General features: G+C 36.3%; 1 protein-coding gene and 1 long non-coding RNA gene across 2 annotated transcripts in view; both read right to left on the minus strand.

Moving 5' to 3' along the window:
* The window catches only part of LOC118620211, a 34,653-nt gene extending 32,107 nt beyond the window's left edge, over positions 1–2,546 (minus strand). Inside the window, exon 1 of the long non-coding RNA XR_004957380.1 lies at positions 1,784–2,546. This is a non-coding gene — a long non-coding RNA (uncharacterized LOC118620211). The remainder of the gene's footprint in view (positions 1–1,783) is intronic.
* A 2,096-nt stretch (positions 2,547–4,642) lies between these two features.
* SEMA3E (semaphorin 3E) overlaps positions 4,643–22,082 on the minus strand; it is a 253,085-nt gene continuing 235,645 nt past the window's right edge. Inside the window, exon 17 of the mRNA XM_036246960.1 lies at positions 4,643–5,199. Coding sequence (XP_036102853.1) covers positions 4,747–5,199 — 453 coding nt within the window. The 3' untranslated portion in view covers positions 4,643–4,746. The remainder of the gene's footprint in view (positions 5,200–22,082) is intronic.

Raw genomic sequence — 22,082 nt, forward strand, 5'->3', positions numbered from 1 at the left:
TCTACTTTTCCTTGACTAGTAGGTGAATATGTATCTAAAGAGTTTTTTTGTTTGTTTTTTATCCTTACCTGAGGACATTTTTCCATTTTTTGTTCAGATAGAGTGGGAGGGAGAGAGAGGGAGAGAGAGAGAGAAACATCGACGTGAAAGGGACATATTGAGTAGTTGCCACCCAACGACACTCCAGGCCCGGGGACAAACTGCAACCAAGATATGCGCCCTTAGTGGGAACTGAACCCGGGTCTCACTGGACCTCAGGCTGACTCTCCAACAGCTGAGCCAAACCGGCCAGGGCTAAAGATCAGTTTTAATGGGCTCATCAAATACTACTCTTAAAGTAGACCCTGTATTATGAATGAATGCAAGTGTAAAACATGCATAAGCAGTTAGCATTAATGGCACTGCCATATCATAACACTGCCAGAAACACTGCCGGAGTGGCTGCCCACGTCTTCCTTCAAAGCTTTGTACATAATTACTTACCACCACACTGCTTGAAAACAAAACTCCCCAAAGTGAGAATCATTTAACACAAAATTGCATTTAAATGACCTCTCCAAGGTCTTTTAAAACAGCAAACAACAATTAAACTACCTTAAGATAGAAGTTGGGGCTTGCCAAAATCGCAGACATCCTGCTGGTTCCCTTTCTAAACGCATTCATTTTCACTATCTCTTATCTGGACAAGGCAGCTGAGAAAGGGATTTCTGGCTGCTGGTCCTACAAACACGATGTGGCATAAATAAACCCAACTGCTGCAAGAAAATGAGATGAATGGACTTTTTCCTCCTTCAGAAAGCTGACTTATGTATTCCCAAGGAAAGAGAAATAAATTGTTTCCTAACTTCTTAAAAAAAAAAAATAATAGTGCTACTCTAGCGTTGCATGTTCACGTTTAGGCTTGACATATTATGAAATTTAAACTCAACTGGCAAAAACTTAGAAAACACTCCTCGGACAGCACATAAGGGTTTAGCAGATATTTATTTATCATCTACGTTGAACTAAATAGAAATTGTACATAATGCTACAGACAAATTATGCCGTGCATAGTGTAGATTCATGTGACAGTCAATGAGATACACTGTCAGTGGTCTTTGCAGCTTGCCACCAGTTGATAATGTCTCATGGCTTATAACTAGAGAAAAGAAATAATATGGCACATGCTGTTATGGACCCAGGCAAGCACATACAGACAAGAATACCCCAGTATAGTACTCTAGCTTATAACTAAGCCATTTAAACGAACAGAACACATTCAATTTATAATGAAAGCCAAAATATAATACTATCTTCCCAGAAAAATAAAATAAACATGCCAGGTTAAATAACACACTACAATCAGAGAGTGTTTGCCGAAATCTATTATTTATATCCGATTTTAATGCAGCAGTGTTGTCCTTAAAGATGAGCACTGCTTTTGAAAAAGTAAATCGATGTTATGTGCCACTGTCAGGAAAAGAACGTCGACTTCCTGCTGTCGTCAGAACAGCAGCTCCCTTCGGCTCTCAGAAATTTACACAATGCTCAGCAGTTTTCTCCATCGGGCTAAAGAGAAGTCATTTTTAAGGACAGCAGCTGCTGGGTTTGTTTCATGCTTAACACCAACACTCAAAAGGATTTATGGTATTTTACAAATTTTACAAATGTTCATAATTACTATGAAGATTTACAAAACCCTACACCCTATATAGCAAATATTAAGCACAATAAAAACATCACAAATACTTAACTAATTTTGGGAAGGAAAAAACTCTCAAATATATATGGAATAGCCACTTACCAAATAGGCAAAGCCATTTCTGTTCTCCTTTTTCTAGAGCTCTCTTTAGTGTTTATTTCTATTTTTAATCCATATTTCCCCAACTTGATAGCTTTGTGCTGAAATATTCAGTAATAAACACAAAAGAATATTTAGCAATGTAGGATGTTAGGCATGGAAGAGGTCGCAAATCATGCTGTAAAACACCTTCAAGGCGCAATCCTCCTTGCTAACACACTGCTCTCTAGCCCAATGGGAGATTCAGCACAGAAAGAGGAGGTGCTCATGGTGATGTCAAGGCTCATCCATCCACAGGTCCTCTCTCTTAACGGAGAATAACATAGGACAGGTCTGAAGAAGCAGGAGATTGGCAGGGCATAGAAGTGCCCCTCGGAGACTAGGGTTGGTGGCTATAACTTTTTTCAGCTGTCTGCCCAGAGGGCATCTTTCTCCTTTACTGAGTTTATGTCTGGGGAAAAGGTGGTGGGGTCAAGGCAAAATCTTAATTCTTCCCAGCATTGCAGGTGGTTAGGCATGTGCCCTTCCCAAGTTCAGTTGTGATTTTGCAAGCCTGGGCATTTCTCAAATGAGATTCTGAATTTGAATTTTAACCCCAGAAAGAACAGACGACTAGGAATATGTTTTTGTAGTACATTTCAGATTCTCAAGGACAGAGCAACATAGGTTGTTGGTTGGTTTGTCTTTTGAGAGGGCAATGGATTTTTCTAAAAGTACATCATGATGTGTTTGTGTGTGTGTGCATGCACACACACACCTGCATGTATGGGGCAGATAAGGGAGAGGGAGTGCGGAGAGAGAACTGAAGAAATGAAAAAAAAAAAAAAGCATATGTATGTATATACATAGATATGAAATTTAGTGTTCTCACTAAATTGTGTCTTGAGTCTTCAGAAGCTTTTTTGGGTTGTATTTATTTTTCCAGAATCAAGTTTAGCATTTTACGTAAAATATTTCTTTTCTTTTTCTGGTTAATAGTCACCTCATTTTAGTTGGACAGCATATAGGTTCATTCAATTCTTAAGACGTGTCATTAAAAATAGTTATTTTCCTCAGTTTTAGTTCTCCAATTGCCAAATATTTTAGTTCATAAGTGGCATTTTGGTTATCATTACTATTAACTGTTTGTATGTGTTGAGATTAAAATGCTAACTACTTATGCCATATTTACCTTACTATTTTAAAGAATCCAAATACAGGAGAAAATCCTGCTTTCCCTTCTCTTGTGTTAATGGAAGAATATTCTCAATGAAATGTGATTTATTGACTTATCTGTTCCTTTTGAGTGTTTAGACATAAGCGTTGCTAAGAGTCTTGTAATCTATGGTTATAGTTCCATTTTTCTGCATCGGGCAGCTTTACTGAAATACATCTTTTTTATGTAACTTTCAATACATTCTGTTTCCAGTTAAAATTGGTAGGCAGCAATGACCTCTAGTGGAATCTTAAGTAAATAGCAACTGGGTTTTTCAGAGAATGTTCATTTTCAATATATTTTTATTCTTTAGACCTTTTGTAGCTGGGCAGCCTACTGAATGAACTTTTTAAACTTTCTGAAAACATGTATGTATTTTTTAATTTTAGAATAAAATAGAAAGCATGACAAGTTATCAACATTTTAATTTTCTTATTTATATAGCTTCTAAGCTGATTTTGAAAACTAAAATGAATTATTTAAAATTAACATTTAAATATTCATACTTGTTTTTATGTATAATTAACTTGCTTTTAATTTTTATTTAAGTGAAAATTTTCAAAAAATTATATTTTAGAAAGGTAATTGCTGAATAAAATAGAAGAAAACTTCAGGAAATAAACATATCAAAAAATAAAATCTCTTCATACTATCCATAAGAGAAAGTAGAAGTGCTCTGAACATCTTGGTAGTTAAATGAACTCATGAAATAACTTCCCATTTGTTAATAAAAAATAGAGGAAAATTTGATATCTGAGAGCAAAATGCTTTAATATTTTTTCAGAAATAAAACTTTATGTTTCTGGAATATATTTTATACTTCAGGGAAGATTATTCAGAAGGCATAAAATTCAGGTTTTTACAGGATTTCAGTGCCATACTATAATCATTTTTGGCTTGTGAGGTAATAGGTTATTCATCTACATCTTAAAGCATGACCAGAATTAGCACATTATTATTTTAGTTAGTTTTTTTTTTTCCCCCGAAAATGGAGTAGATGTACTTACTGCTGAAAAACTGCTTTCAAATCTTTACTAGACAAACGGTAGAGTGAAAGAAAGAGAATATACTTTTGCTACCAGAAGAGGGCAGTAAAGTGTTCAACAGAGTTCTAACTGCTCGTCCGCTCTGACATTCTTTCGTGTGGCTTTTTCTTCACTCCTGGTTGTGAATGTTTCATGAAGGGCACAATTTTCAAGGTGACCATAATTTTTCTTTCATGGTTTATAATAGTTACAACACACCTGCTTCATCAAACTCATGGCTTTGACAATACGAATATATAATCATTTTTTTAAAGTACCGATAGTTATCATGAGAATGTTAATGTAGCAGATACTGTGTATATTTTACACAGTGGTGGAAAGGCAACATTCAGATAGATGAAAACCTTTATTTTTATTTATTCCATGATTATTAAAATCTCAAAAATTTCATCAATATTCCCGTTATCTTAAGTCTTCCAAGGGTAAAATAATAATTGCCGTGGAAAAGGGTCAAGTACTCAAAACTACAGCTATTGCCACTATTTGATAAATATAACATGAAACTATTCAACCATACACTTATTTAAAAAAATTAGTTAATTTTATGTGATGTTTAACCAGTCAAATGAGTATGTAGAATAATTTATCATAACACCTTTACAGTCATTTCTGTATTACAGAAATCTCTTTTAAGTAATGAATGCAAAGAAGTTGGATGATTTCTCATTCTTATTTTTTTTTAAGTTCCAAATATAAATTCAGAAGCGAGCTGGCGGTTTCACCCCTCAGGAGTCCAGCGTGTGCCTGGGCAGGCGGTAGTGCTCTGCTCTGGGGCGGAGCTTCTTCTCCTGTGGGTTGGCGTACTTCCATTTGGAAGGGGACATTTTATGCTTTTTCCTCTTCTTATCTGTGCACCAAACCTTTTCACAGTATTCTTCCACTCTCTGGAAGTTGCTATAACCAATCAGCTGCAAGAATTCCTTGTACCATGGTTTTGTCCCGTGCGGGATACTGCTCTGGGCTGGACAAGGCATCTTGTGAGGTCTGTCCTCTTCATAGTCTTTGTTAAACATTTCCTCCACTCTCTCCTCTTCTACTACCTCCAGGGTGATTTTGCGGACAGTGTGGACAAAACTATGCTCTACTGTCTGGCAAAAATAGGTACCAGCATCCGCTTTGTGTACCCGTAGGAAGAGTAAACCGAGGTCCATCTTAACCACTCTGTCATCTGTTTTTACCTGCAATAACAAAAAAATTTAATGACACTGGACTTATCCAAAAAAATATTACACCAACTTATAATCTATCTATCTTTACTTTTTTTCATTTTCATTATCACATGATGAAATAATAAAAGTCATATATATATATACATATATATATGTATATATATATATGAGAGAGAGGAGGGGGTCTAAGTAATTAAATCAGCTCTCCCTCTGTGTCTCTCTGTCCTGAACTTATTTGCATTAGAGGTCACTTCATAACAATGATTCAGGTCATTTTACATCAATAATTTTTAAGAGCAAAGTGAGAGAGCGTTCTCTATAGTGACTTCAATTAATCATTAGAAAACAAAATTCATTTCTATATAGCACTCAAAGTTAAAGTGAAAAGACAATTTGTAAAATGTATTTAATTTATTTTTTAAAGGAAAGAACAAATTTCATTTATTAAAGTATTAGTTCAGGGTTTCTTATGGCTTCCAGATCATAATAACCAATGTTTTTACAAGGATCTCTGTTTAGAGAGCTGAGCTACCCTCACCCTTTCTCCTAACAACAAAAGCCATCTGTTAATTAATTCAGTGAACATTCTTTAATTTCTACAAGGGTATCCATTTTATAGAGGTTAAAAAATTAACAAGTAAAATACAGATTCAGCTTTGAAGGACCTCACTGTCTAGTAAACATTAAGTTTTCATATACCTTTGATGCTCAAATATGTATTTTTTAAAAATATGTTTTATGGATTTTTTGAGAGAGAGAGGAAGGGAGAGAGAGATAGAAACCCTGATGTGAGGGAGGTACATTGATCGGCTGCCTCCTGCATGGCCCCCATCAGGGACTGAGCTCACTACACAATCATGTGCCTTGACCAGGAATCGAACCAGGACCTCTCAGTCCATGGGACGATGCTCAATCCACTGAGCCACACCAGCCGGGCAAATGTGTCTTTTTTATGTTTGTAATATAATCAACTGTGCACATTATTTCCATAAATAAATAATTACTATTTAGGGTAAGAAGACCACAGTAAGGCTTACAATTAATAGCTCATATTTTATCACCAATAGTTGTACTAATGAGTATATGATTTGACATTAGACAAAACTCGGTTCAAATACTGCCACCACTGTCTACTAATTGTGTGATCTAGGGCATTATGTATACTTTTTGCCTTAATTTTCTTTGTAAAAATTGAGATAATAATCCTAATGTAACTTGAAGAATTCCATGAAGTTTAAATAAAATAACATAGGTGAGAATACTTTGCATAGTGCTATCAATATTCACCTCTCTACCTTTCCTTATATACATTCCTTGAGCTAAAAACAAACAGTTGCCCTGGCCAGTTTTGCTCAGTGGTTAGAACTTCGGCCTGCGGACCAGAGTTTTGGGTTTGATTCCGGTCAAGGGCACGTACCTCGGTTGCGCTTCAATCCCTGGCCCTGTTCAGGGTCATGCAGGAGGCATCCAATGTGTCTCTTCCATATCAATGTTTCTCTCTCTCTCTCTCTCTCTCTCTCTCTCTCTCTCTCTCTCCCCCCCTCCCCCCTCTATCTGAATATCAATGGAAAAAAATATCCTCAGGTGAGGATTAAAAAACAAACAAACAAAAAATCAAACTGTTATGTGTTTTCATGTGGCCCAGGATCATATGATGATGGTATAGTTAATTTACACTATACTGTCTGACTTACCCTTCGAGAATACAAAACAAAAGCAACATTCACCTTGGCCAATATAAAAGGGACAGAGCACCAACCACCACCACCACACTGGCAGTGAAGGCCACTCCAACAGGCGTGTTTTTGTACCAGTGGTAGGTCCTGGCACTGGCCACCTGGCTCAGATCTCCTGACCTTGGTCAGTTTGGGAGTGTCCAAAGTTGCAATGTGATTACTCATGTGTGGTCATTTACAAAATTGGTGGTAATGAGGCAAAATGGCATTGGTGGTAAGAGATGGTACCTCCAATTGGACTGTTAGTGATAAAGTATAAGGCTCCTTGAAGTGTTTGTCAGCTATGTAATGTAATTAATCGCTCAGAAGCTTCAGAGTGACATAACTGGATGACAAAGGGGTCCGATATATCTTCACAGGCGCTTCCCTTGACTTGGAAGGACCATGCCCTGGCAGACAGAATGCTTTGCTCATTAACTCAAGTTCTCCAGTGAGGAACCGGGAAGAGCCCTCAAACCAAAACCATCCACTATATGGAACAATCTATTTATGCATAGGTTTTGCTGAGAACGCAGCCTTAGCACCTGCCTCAGCCAATAACTCTTAAAGGGCTTTGTGTGGCTCTTGCTCATTCTCTTTATTATTTATTTATTTATTTTTAAGATTTATCTTTGTTGTTGAAAGTATTACAGATGTCCCCCTTATATTTCCCCATTGACCCCCTCCTCCCTGTGACTGGGAGTCTTGCCAATTTTCTCTTCAGCACTAGTTTACTCCATAAATTCACCATCTATTGCAACCTGCCCATGACCACATCATGCCGCTCATGGCACCGACTCTGAAGGACAGCCTCGGACTGGCGGCATTTGACACAGATGGACTGGCCTACTTTACAGTTTTTTGTTTTTTTTTTCTGTGTAGTACAAGCCATTATACTGTCATTGGTCTTTTCTTGGTGTCTTCTGTAGATTTTTCTTCTAAGGTGCAATCTTCTATCCTCCTCTGATCCCATGTTTTATTTGCATCCATCTGATAACTCCTTGATTTCCTAATTTCAATCAGCTTTTCTAAGATGGTGCCCCTTACACACATAATCCATTGTCTTCTATTCCCTATAAATTACAAAACACTGACCGAGACTTTTATGATCCCTCATTATGTACAATTCAGTGTCTTTCCATACTCCCCTCCTATTTACTTATCTCCTATTTCTGACAGTTACATCATCATTCACTCTAGCTCAGCTTTTGATAATATATATACTTCTCTCTCATTATTATCCTCCTATCCAAACCTCCCAAATTGCCACCAACATTTCTTCAGTGATGAGTATCAGAAACATCCATTCCATTTCACTACTCTTGCCACAACGCTAGACTTACACTTGATGGCTGATTCTTTGACCTTATCTCATGGAAGGCTCCCCCAAGTCTTCCTTTTTTCTGGTCTTGCTTTCATGCCCAGCTGGATTCTGTTTTAGGACCTATGCTTTTGTCTCTGCCTAAAGAAACTTTCCTACTCCTGGTTCCTTCTCATTTAGAAGAGTGACCTAAATGTTCTTTTCAAACATGCCTCCCTCACACCCCTGTAAGAATGTCCTCATTCCTTCAGTATCATCATTTCACTTGTTAACCTTTATATACTTGAACAAGCACCATTATTTGCAAATAGAAAACAGCCCTTGAATTAATTTTCTTCCTACTGATATCTTTCCCCTTTATTTCAACAAATGAGTACTATTTTACTCCTCTTCAAAGTTCACTTCCTTTGGTCATGCTCCTGATTAGTTATTCAGACTCTCTGTTGCTCACCCGAGCAAGTGAGAATTGTTCAATTAACCAGACCCTACCTTTCTAAATCTTTATCTCCAACAGCTTAAGGTAGAGCTGCTCACACTGGGGTTGGTGCATTTCTGAGATCAATGAGTTTTCAATAAGGATTTCTTAGATTAGTGTGATTATTTCCATGATAATCAATATACATTAAAAAAAACAAAACTATATTTGGGATTATGTAGATCAATCTCATTGTTAGTACTTTTAAAAATCATAGATATGAGCTATTTTCAAAGCTTTGATCATTTCCAGCTGCTAGGAAGAACAAAGATGGATTTAATATGTTAATGATACTTTCCAGCCAAATGAAAACCAAACAACTTCCTTATATAGTAATGCACATAAAAAGTTTTGAAATCATTCGAATAAAGTGTTAAGAGGATTGAATCATCACATGGCATACATTGCTATAGGCAGATGTTTATACACACACACACACACACACACACACATATGTGGTTGTCTGTGTCCCATATTACGTTCCCGCAGATACCTTATTTCAGTGAAAACAAATCACCACATTAAATAAACATTTAAATGATGTATAGATTTGCTTACATTTTAGTTTATATTTGAATAAAAATTACAAGTATAAAGGATGCATTTCTTGTTTGATTCTTATGAATATTTCATAAACATTTTAATGCAAGCGATGCTACCAGCCTGAGAACAATGTTTTAACTTTAAGGGCAGGTCGTGGGGACAACTTGTACAATAATAGAGTCAAATCTTCCTCCTCCTAACTCCTTCTCTACGTTCTCTGTATTGCAACAGAATTTCTCATTTTCTTGTCTTTTTCTGGTCTTATTCTTTCTTCCCCTTAGTAAACTCCTTTCAACTGTTTATCAATTCATTTAAAAATATCCTTTCAGGCTTAACTTTCATGTCTTAAATGAATACTTTCTTTATAGCCCACAAAGGTATTTTGTTTCTTTTTGTAACTCAATAGCTTTCAAATTTGTAGCATAGAAGATAGTATTTATAATCCTCTTTAAATAGTTTTTCCATGCAAATTCCATCTCTTTAATACAGGGTAGAGCAAGAGTAGGTTTACAGTTGTTCATGTGGAAAATAGTACAATAATTGGTAAATAATAATACAAGAATAAACTCTGTAACGCATACTCACAACTGTAAACCTACTGTTGCCACACCATGTATTACAAGTTTCATAAAGGCAAAGGTCTATCTATTAATTATTATGAATATTCCATAATGAGTAGAGTGCTCAGAATACAGTGAAAATGAAAACCTATTAATTTGTTCAGAAAATACAAACACACAAGACAACGAGGTATGGCAATAAGGATATAGCTAGTAATTCACCGTTTCTATGTAAACCCAATGACTTGGACAGGGAGGAAGCAAGCATAATTTCAGGAGCGGTTACCAGCAATGTAAGAGGGCTACGTCTGCCGCACAGATATACAGGACAGGCAGCTGTAGGAAACTGCCTTCACCTGAAAAGCATCTGCACACAGACATCCTCACTGAATACGATCCTTTGTTCTCTCTACTGTTTCTCCCATGAGAGTGAATCCACATGAGAAAATACAAAAGTCATCTAGCCTAGATTCTGGCATATAGGAAGTGGTTCATAAAAGTGTTTTAAAATAAAATAAAATTGAAATAAATAGAAAGCATTGATCTCTGGATTGAGTGTTTTGTTTGTTTGTTTGGTATACAAAGAAGGCATTTCTTTCATTATAAAACTCAAGTTTGAGAAACATGGCATTATATACATATATAATCCATGGCATTATAAACATGGCATTATATATATATAGTCCACACAAGCTCGAAGATGTGGAAGCATGATGACTACAGTGGGAATTGTTCTACCTCATTTACTTGCATGTTGGAGAAAGGGCCTGTCTCCGAATTCAGGTCTCTCCTTCTGGTTACAATGAATCATAAATTCAAGAATAGACGATGTTTTAACTTTCAGGTCTGGATGGCTGTACACTATGTAGGTTAAATCACCTTGAAGGTTAAATTTATCTTCCATGGCCTGTAAATGCCTAAAAATAATAAATGACTTAGAAATTTGTATTTGAAAACCTTCCACGATTTGATCTTTCCATGTTAGTTAACATGGGTGCCTTCAACATCAAATCTTGTTACAGAACTGTTTTCTCCAGCTGTTCTTGTCTGTGTCTGCAGACCAGATTTCCTTGGTCAAGAAGATGGTACATAATACATCATTTTATCAAATATTCTTATAGGTAATCTAAAAGCATACAGAATTTCTTACTGAAAATGGTTTTAATATTCCTAGCTATAACGATTGATTCAGTATGTTTCATAATGTCAAATAGAAAAAAAGTAATTGAACAAAGAACTGCACATCTGGTAGCTGGTCAGGAAAAAGTGGCGATTTCCATGTGTATCAACTATATGGTTCCACACTTTTCATAGGAAAGGACAGACATAGGTCTTGAACTGGTTTAGTTCAGAATATATTTAACAATGAAATCTGTTTTAGTCAAGAAATAAAGACCAGCAATTTATGTTTGTTTGTTTATCTGGCCTGTCTTCAATTCAAAAAATGTTTTTGGTTGATTTACAGAAAATATATCATATATGACAGCATAAAAATAAAAGAAAAATTATTTTATTAAAAACACTTTCCATCCCTGGCTGGTTTGGCTCAGCAATTAAAGCATCAGCCTATGGACCAAAGATTCATAGGTTCAATTCCGGTCAAGGGCATGTACCTCGGTTGTGGTTTGGTCCCTGGCCCTGGTCGGGGTCATGCAGGAGGCAACCAATCGATGTGTCTCTCTCACATCGATGCCCCCCCCCCCCCATACGCTATCTGAAGATAAATGGAAACATATCCTCAGGTCAGGATGTTAAAAAAAAAAAAAAGACAAAAAACACTTTCCAACATGAACCTGCTACTTGAGAGAGATGACTACCCAATACAGACAGGGTGGATTACTTAATAGCTCATTTAGGAGACCTATTTTACTATATACTAAACACATAAAGTTGTATTTGTACTTCAATTTAAAGATCCAAATGTGGAAAATTTATTTCTAACATAAAATGATGAGAAGAAAGTTATCATAAATAAGAACTCAAAATCATTCTGTGAAAAAAAATTGTTACATTAAAAAGCACCAACTATATCGAAAAAGAAATTTTAAACATATATATTCAAGAATGGATTACTATATAAAAGATACAAAGAACTCTTGAAAGTCACAAAAAGAGAGAAATATAAAAGCAAAAATGGGAAAAGTATATAAATAAGGCAATTTAGAGAAAAAGAAACCTAAATGTTTAATAGGTATTCAAGTTAATGTAATTGTAGAAAATTACATTAGTAATAGTAATTTTAGAAATGCAAATTTAAAGATGACACTACGCTACATACAGAAGAAAGGCAAGGACTAGAAAATACTAAGTTCTGGTGAGAAGGTGGGGAAATGGGAGCCACACAAACCGCCTTGAGAGTAAAGATGTGCAGAGACTCTGGAAAGTAAGCCAACAACAATCACAGAAATGAAGGCTGTGGCAGTTAATAACTCAGAAATGTACACTCAGATCGTAGGGAGTTATTTGCAGAGGTGATTATCAAAGACATGGAGTGGGAATTAACGACACCCCTGGCCCACTGTGAGGGGAAAGGGTCCATTAAGGGCAGTGAATGCACACCGTGGTATGTGCAGTAGCAGTCAGAAACAAGAAAACAGAAACACACAGCAACAGAGATAAACCATAAAAAACAGTGTTGACTTTTTCAGTCAAGTAAGAAGTGGCAGAATAAGATCTATAACATATTTATTTTTATGGCTTATGCAAACTCTAAATGTTATATACTTATTCAATATACCATTGTAGTGTTGGACACAGTGCGGTCCTTACAAGGGATTCCTATGAGGAACAAGGATGGAAGTGCAGGAAGATGGTGCAGGAAAAATAAAGTCTAACATGAGACATGTGGACTGGTCATAACAATGTGCCATACACTAAGTAATATGTTGAACTCAATTACGCATTTGAAGGCAGAAAACATGAGCCAAATTTAAAACAAAACAAAACAGAAAACAACAACAAAAAACAAAACACACACACACACACACACACACCTCCAGTTGTTGGTAATGTCTACACTGGTTTGGCAACCTATAAACTAAGTTTGTCTGCAATCTGTTCATGTTTGAGTACACTACAGTCACATGATTGTATAAAGACTGCTCAAAAATAAACAAACAGCATTGTTTATGGGTAACATTTTATTAAAAATGCCCATAGATAAGAATATCAGGACACTCAGGATGAAGGGAAAGACAAGAGAAGATAAAAGTAAAGAGAATTTATGAACACAAAAGTGCACAGCAGAGAGCACTGAACACAACAAATTCAGTTCTAAATTGCCTATGATCAAAGGCGAGAAGAAAATATGATAAATTCTAAGACCCAAATGTTTCCTAAATATATTTTTAAAATTATTCCTTTAGGAAGCACTTCTTTCCTGTTCTGAGGCCTGAGAAAATTCTTTTCTGTGTTTTCATAAAAAGAGAGGCAGGCATGCAAACAACAGCACTATAATAAATACATTTTCTTAAGGAAACATCTGAGTGTTGGGTGAGAACAAGGTATTGAAGCACAGTTCAATCTAAGCTATTCTATGGGGCTAAAAAATGTGGTACAGATACACAGTTCTAAGCTGGTATATCTTCATCAGAGGTGCATTTTTTATATTCTGGAAGAGTATATGAACTATAATTTACGCTACAACAAGAAGAATTGGGAAGTGAAAGAACTTAGTATTTTTGAGTATTTACAGTGTGCCTGACAATGGGTTGCTACATTACCATGTTACTTTGTTTAATTAGATGCCCAGAGTCAGCGTGGTCTCAGTGGGATAAGACGTAGACTCATATTTGATTCCATAGATTTAAGAAGATATGTTTACTTTTCAAAGATGTTCGGTATTCTCTTGGAAAATTAACAGAAAGGACTTCTATCTAAAACCCTAGATCCATTTCTATTCTTATGACCAGAAAGTTATATTTTTCATTCATACAATAGAAATTGTCTTTGCTGTTATGAAGGAAAAAATGAAATTAATGTGCCATACTGCTAATTATTCCAGAACTAAAATATGGGGCAAATGCCATTGTGAAAATATGCTTGCTGAGGCTGAAATAAAAATGTAAATTTTGAATATTTATCTATAAAGCATTGTTAGTTCAGAAATGATGAGACTTTTTTTGTTAATTCTCAACCAAGGACATTTTCCCATTAACTAAAAATATTTTTTTCTTAATTGATTTTAGAGAGAGGGAGGAAGGGAGAGAGAGAGAGAGAGAAACATCGATTGGCTGCCTCCTGCATGCCTCCACTGGGCATTGGGCCCACAGCCTGGACATGTACCCTGACTGGGAATTGAACTAGCAACCTCTTAGTGCATGGGTCGATGCTCAACCACTGAACCACACCGGCCAGGCTTCTCATTAATTTTTAGGGAGAGTGGAAGACAGGGAGGGGAAGAGAGAAACGTCGATGTGAGAGAAACACATTGATTGGTTGCCTCCACATGACCCTGACTGGAGCCAGGGATTGAACCTGCAACCCAGGTCTGTGCACTTGACTGGAATCAAACCTGTGACCCTTCAGTCCTCAGACCAATACTCTACCTACTAAACCAAACTATCCAGGGCAAGACTATTCTAATAGACTGAAATAGAAACATCAAAAGTATTAAACACGTTTCAAATGAGGCAGAGTTCACACACTTTGTTATGACAAGAAAAATATAATAAACATCCACATTTGTGCATCATTTAAACAGTCAATGCAACACATATAAATAGCTATTTTGAAGTGAGATACTTTATTTTTAAGACACACAAACATGCAAAGACATTTCCCTTAAATAGAGAATCTAGAGTGGAAAGATCAGTGGAGGACCCAAAGGAAATAAACCTTCCAAAGGACAAATTATAATGCTGGTCTCAGGGACCAAAGCTTGCTTGCCTTACACTGCCTCTTGCTGATGTGCTCACATATTTCTTGCCATTCCACAGCGTCCCTTTGTACTTTATGTTCTGGAATGTGGACATACCAAAAGGACAGCTCCAACTCAGCGCTTTACCAGAGCTCCCAATTCAACATGGCCAAAATGAACTCAGCATCTTTTCACTAAGCCTTCTTTTCCTTCCTAGATTCCTTGTTTATTTTATTTTTTAAAGTATATGTACAAATTTAATATGTGATATGATATTTCAATCTGGCAGGAAGAAGACTTGAAAGTGATGGTCACAAACTGAGTAAATCATTTAGAAAAAGATAAAACCAAATTTTACTCTTTGTCTGATACATTAGAATATATCATGAATAAATGATTACAGAATGAAAAACAATAACAGGACAAGATAAAATATAAATGAGAATTTAGCCAATCTTGAGGTGGCAAAGGCATTAATAACACATAACAGGAGACAGAATCCCAAAGAAAAAGACTTGATAGCAATGATTACATAAAAATAGAAAATTTCTGTAAGTTTAAAATAAATTTTTAAAAGACATCAACAGACCAGGTAAAACATTTGCAATATATATGACACAAAGAGAGATTAGTATCAGTATGCACATGCCTTTTATAATCAATAAGAAAACTATGAAAACAGGGCTTAAAAACACAAAGACACAATTTACTGAAAAAAGAAAATAAATGACCAATAAATAAAAACCCATGTTCACTTTCTCTAGTAAGCAAAAAAATAAAAACTAAATTAGAATATTTTTAAACACCAAATTAGCAAACATTTAACAACAATAACTTCCAGGGTTAGTTATAAAGCAAATAGGTACCCTCACTTATTATTGGGGTGTGTATAAATTTCTATAGCTTTTTTGATGAGAAAAAAACATACTGGTTCAAACCTTGCATGCACATTTTCTAAACCCTTTAACATATTTATATGTTTCAGTCCATCAAATTCACATCTAGGAAATTATCCTAGGGAACTATATAGATATGCAAAAAAATGCACAGAGAGATAAACTGCAATGCTATTTGTAAAAGTTAATGGCTTCAATCAACATAATGCCCACAAAGGTTGTCAAATTCCTTGTTGTGTATCCAAATGATAGAATATCTCATATCCATACAATAGTTTTAAATAATATTTAATGACTTTGGAAAATAGTAGAACTATAGTAGATGGAAAGTCAAATTCAAATGCCTATAATATGATTCTAACTTGTAAAAAGAAATTTAAACAATGACACCACATACCACCACCCAGGGATATTTATCTCTTTATATTCTTTGAATCATGGTACTACACTGTTTGCCATACAAACACCCAAACAAGAACATGTAAAATCATTTTTTATTCCTTCTCTTTTATTTCAAATATCAAACAAACTCAATGTTACTTTATAAAAATTAAAATGTCTTTTTCATTCCTGCGACCACAGTTTAGTTTTGCTCAAAAATCTTTCAGTTGACGATTGAAAAACCTTCTTAAATGGTTTTCGTGACATCTTGCTTATCCTCCCAGCCTGTACACCAGTTTTAGAGTAATGTGTAGAAACAGTTGTCTAAAGTATTCTCATTGGCTTATAGATAAAGTGAAATGGTTCCTTGATCTATCTACTCATTCCAGCCATAGATATACATATACCATATTGTATCTGATCTTCATCACATATGTTTATATTAATTAACTTCACTCATCCATTAAGACACAACCCAAATATCATCTCTGCCTTCACTCTTTTCCTGACTGTCCACCATGGCACCTCCATACTCAACTTGTTGGTTAAGACCATTTTCTTTCCCTGTAGTTTCCACATAACTTATAATGAACATATTATAGTGTAATTAAGTATCTGTTTACATTCTTGTATTCACTATAAGACTATGGGCTTCAAAGAGGCTAAGGCTATATTCATCACCTATTAAAGTCACCTTCAAGTGAACACTTATTGAATTCAAAACATAATTACAGGTGTTACCTCAGAAAGTTAAAAATAGAATTGCCATTTGACCCAGTGATCCACTTCTAGAAATATATCCTAAGAAGCCTGAAACACCAATCAGAGAGAATATATGCACCCCTATGTTCATAGCAGCACTATTTACAATTGCTAAGATCTGGAAACAGCCCAGGTATCCATCAGTAGGTGAGTGGATAAAAAAACTATGGTACATATACACAATGGAGTACTATGCAGCTGTAAGAAAGAGAAATCTCTTACCCTTTAAGATGGTGTGAAGGGACCTGGAAAGGATTATGGTAAGCAACATAAGCCAATCAGAGAAAGACAAGTATCACGTAATCGCACTTATTTGTGGAATAGAATGAACAAAATAATCTGTTGAATAAAACAGATCCAGAGACATGGAAGTATGGAAGAGACTGAGAAACCTCAGAGAGAAAGAGGGTAGGAAGGAGGAAAGAGATAAACCAAAGAACTTATATGCACATATGTTTAACCAATGAACACAGACAACAGTGAAGGCAGAGGGTGGGGTGTCAATGTGGGGAAAAAAGGAGGAACACCTGTAATATTTTCAATGATAAAGATAATTTTAAAAAACATAATTACAGACACTTAAATAGAAAGGCGAGCAGAAGGTAGGAAAAGTATTCCATCTGAGATGTTAAACCACCTTCACAAGTCTCAATGACACCAGAGAAAACATGCATATTGCTATTATGTGTATGAGGTAGTCACTTGCACATCATTTGATCCCGACAGTAAAGAGGCCATTGAGAGTTAATGTTGTGCCATTGAATATAAAGATGTGTATCCCTTTCACCTCAGTGATTACCTGCTTTCACCTTTATGCTCACCCCCCACATACTATATTCTTAATACAATTACCAAAGTGATCTTCTTAAAACCAAATTTTGATCATGTCACGGCTCTGCTGAAAACTGCCCAATGGTTTATTATTTATTTTAGAACAAACACTATAGACACTTTACAAAGGTTTACAAATCCCTGCTTGAGCTGCCCTTTACCTCATACTTTGACTCATAGTTTATTAGTCCCTAAAGTTCTCATTCCCCTCCAGCCACAATGCCCTTCATCCTGATGCTCTTTGAATATATCAGGTGCACTCCTACCTCAAGGGCCATTGTACCTTCTATTCCCATTGTCCAAAAAGTTGTTCCTCGAATTTCCAAAATGGCAGCAGAGTGAATGGAAGCTACACAGACCATCTCCCAGGACCAAACTAAAATTACAACTAAAATAAACACAACTCATCAGGAAAAAGCAACAGAAAAGCAGCTTGTGGGGACCATATAACCAAGGACACAACCAATCCTGGTAGGATTGTGGAAGCATGAGAGAGGGGCTGGGAGCCCATGGACAGCAGTGGTCTTAGCTGTGATCAGCGCCCTCAGGGTTAAACTCCCAAGTGGCTCCACAGTGCAGAGCCAGGACATACACTGAAATAGCCACAGCCACTCACCATGGGCTCTGGCAGAAGGAGGGTGGACTGGACTGGAACTGTGTGGGGACACTCGGGATTTGGAGGACGCTCAGAGCTTTTGCTGAGTTTTGGCCACGCAGGATGATGGCCATCTTACTCCTTCCCTGGGTTCTGGGGAGAGGCAGCGGACCCTCCCTTGGAGATTCAACCCCACCCAGGTAGGCCATTGAAATGTAAATTGAGGCTCATTAAAAAACGAGCATCTGCCCCACCCTCAGGAAATCCCCTTACACTGAACACCTGAGGGAGTTTAACATTCAACTGCAAACCCATGGCTCTTCAAGTAACCTAACTAATAGCCTCGAGGCAAAAAGCTAGAGGATAACTGAACCATCCCTGGGCTTGCAATTCTGCCCAGGAAAATAAGAGTTGGCAGTGGTGTTTAATGTGGGTTCTCCCACGCTCATCCAAACCCAGGAAAAGGAGCCACAAACAGCAGAACAACAACACCCACAGGGAAAATTTGTCAGGCTCCAAACCCACTGTGATAGCCAAAAAGGTGAAACAAAGAAACAAATGCCAAATGAAAGAACAAGAGACCTCTACCAAAGATGATTTTTTTTTTTTTTTTATCCTCACCCGAGGATATTTTTCCATTTTTTGTACAGATAGAGTGGGAGGGAGAGAGAGGAAGGGAGAGAGAGAGAGAAACATTGACGTGAAGGGACACATCGAGTGGCTGCCACCCGCACGACCAACCAGGGCCGGGGACAAACTGCAACCGAAGTACGCGCCCTTAGCGGGAACCGAACCCGGGTCTCTCCAGACCGCAGGCCGACGCTCTAACCACTAAGCCAAACTGGCCAGGGCACCAAAGATGATTTAAATGAGGTGCAGTTAAGCAAGTTAACAGAGCTAGAATTCAGAGCCATGATCTCAAGGAAGCTCAACAGCATGAGTAAGACATCAACACCATGAGTAAAGACAAAAATGTTGAAAATAAACCAATAGAAATTGAAAACCACCAAGAAGAAATGAAGAATGACATATCAGAAATAAAGAACACATTGGAAGTTCTAAACAGCAGAGTAGAGGAAGCTGAGGACCGGATTAGTGAATTAGAAGACAGGGTAAAAAAAAAAAAAAAATCAACCAATCAAAAAACCAAAAGGAAAACACAATTAAAAAAGAGGAAGACAGCTTAAGAGAACTGTGGGACAACTGGAAACGTAATAATAGTTGCATCATGGGACTCCACAAAGAAGAAGAAAATGAACAAGGGTTAGAGAATATATTTGAAGAAATAGTGACAGAAAACTTCCTTAATCTGGTGAAGGAAGAAGGCATTCAAGTTCAAGAAGCACAGAGAACCCCAAGTAATAACCCAAACAGGCTAACACAAAAACACATATTAATCAAAATGCCAAAAATTAAAGACAAAGAGAGAAACCTAACAAGCAGCAAGAGATAAGCAACAGGTTACCTACAAAGGAACCCCCACAAGGCTCTCAGCTGACTTCTCTAAAGAAACACAACAGACCAGAAGGGAATGGCACAAAGTAATCAAGATCATGAAAAACAAGGATCTGAATCCAAGACTACTCTACCCAGTAAGGCTATCATTCAAAATAGAAGGTCAAATAAAGAACTTCCCAGACAAAAAAAAAACAAAAAAAACAAAAACAACCAAGGGAATACATTAGCACCAAACCCGCACTGCAAGAAATGTTAAAAGAACTGCTGTAATTAAAAATAGAAGAAATAGGAAGAAAAATAGAACCACACTAAACAAAAATGGCAATAAATAAGTACATATCAATAATCACCTTAAATGTAAATGGATTGAAAGCCCCAATAAAAAGACACAGAGTAGCTGACTGGATAAGAAAGCATGACTCACATATATGTTGTTTACAAGAGACCAACCTCACAACAAAAGACTCACATAGGTTGAAAGTGAAGGGATGGAAAAAATCTTTCAAGCAAACAAAAAGGGAAAAAAAAAGACTGGGGTAGCAATACTCATATCTGATAAAATAGATTTCAAAATGAAGACCATAACTAGAGACGAAGAAGGCCACTACATAATATTGAAAGGATCTATCCAACAGGAAGATATAACCTTGATAAACATATATGCACCCAATATAGGAGCACCAAAATGTATTAAAAATCTTCTGGAAAACTTCAAAGGAGAAATCGACAGCAGGGGACTTCAACACCCCGCTGACATCACTGGATAGATCTTCTAGACTAAAAATTAACAAGAAAACAAACTCTAAATGAAGCGCTAGATCAAATGGATTTAATAGATATCTACAGAGAATTATACGTCTAAACTGCAGAATTCACATTTTTCTCAAGTGCACATGGGACATTCTCAAAGACAGACCACATGTTAGAGCACACACTAAGTCTCTACAAGTTCAAGAAGATTGAAATCATATCAAGCATCTTCTCAGATCACGATGACATGAAACTAGAAATCAATTGCAACAAGAACATGCAAAGACATTTGAAAACATGGAGGCTAAATAGCATGCTATTAAACAATGAATGGGTTACTGAGGAGATCAAGGAAGAAATTAAAAATTTCCTGAAAACCAATGAAAATGAACACAAAACAACACAAAATCTGTGGAATGCAGTGAAAGCAGTTCAGAGGGGGAAGTTCATAGCACTAAGGCCTACCTCAAGAAATAAGAAAAATGTCTAATAGACTATCTAACCTCACTACTTAAACAACTAGAAAGCAAACAAAAAGAAAACCCCAGAACAAGTAGAAGGAAGGAAATAGTAAAGATCAGAGCAGAAATAAATGACATAGAGATGAAAAAACAAAAAACAATTCAAAGGATCAATGAAACAAAGAGCTGGCTCTCTGAAAAGATAAACAAGAATGATGAACCATTAGCTAGACTCACCAAGAAACAAAGAGAACCCAAATACACAAAATCAGAAATAAAAGAGGAGAAGTAACAACTAACACCACAGAAATACAAAAGATCATTAACAACTACTATGAACAACTATATGGCAACAAATTCAACAATCTAAGAAAAATGGACAAATTTCTAGAAACACATAGTCTCTCGAAACTGAACTGAGAAGACATAGAAAACTTGAACAGACCAATAGCAACTATGAAAATTGAAGAGGAAATCAAGACTCTCGCAGAAAACAAAAGCGCAGGCCCGGATGGCTTTACAGGGGAGTTTTACTGAACATTCAAAGAAGAACTAACACCCATTCTCCTCAAACTATTTCAAAAAATTCAAAAAGAAGGAAGTCTTCTAAACTTGATTTATGAAGCCAGCATAATTCTAATTCCAAAACCATAAAAAGACACTACAAAGAAAGAAAACTACAGGCCAATATCCTTGATGAACATAGATGCCAAAATCCTAAACAAAATACTAGCAAATCGGATCCAGCAATACATGAAAAAAAAATTATTCACCATGACCAAGTGGGATTCATCCCAGGGATGCAAGACTGATACAATATTTGCAAATCAATAAATGTGATACCCCACATAAACAAAATGAAAGATAAAAATCATATGATCATATCAATAGATGCTGAAAAAGCATTCGACATAATCCAGCACTCATTTCTGATAAAAGCGCTCAGCAATCTGGGAATAGAGGGATCATATATCCACATAATAAAGGCCATATATTAAAGACCTACAGTCAATATCATACTCAATGGGCAAAATTTAAAAGCATTTCCCTTAAGAACAGAAACAAGACAAGGATTCCCACTTTCACCACTCTTATTTAACATAGTTCTGGAAGTCTAAGCCACAGCAGTCAGACATAAAGTAAAAATAAAAGGGATCCAAATTGAAAAGGAGGACGTGAAACTGTCATTATTTGCAGATGACATGATATTATACATAGAAAACCCTAAAGACTCCATCAAAAATCTGCTAGACTTAATAAATGAATCTGGCAAAGTAGAAGGATAC

This window comes from Molossus molossus, unplaced genomic scaffold, assembly GCF_014108415.1.
Source record: "Molossus molossus isolate mMolMol1 unplaced genomic scaffold, mMolMol1.p scaffold_m16_p_7, whole genome shotgun sequence".
In the NCBI taxonomy this organism is placed as follows: domain Eukaryota; kingdom Metazoa; phylum Chordata; class Mammalia; order Chiroptera; family Molossidae; genus Molossus; species Molossus molossus.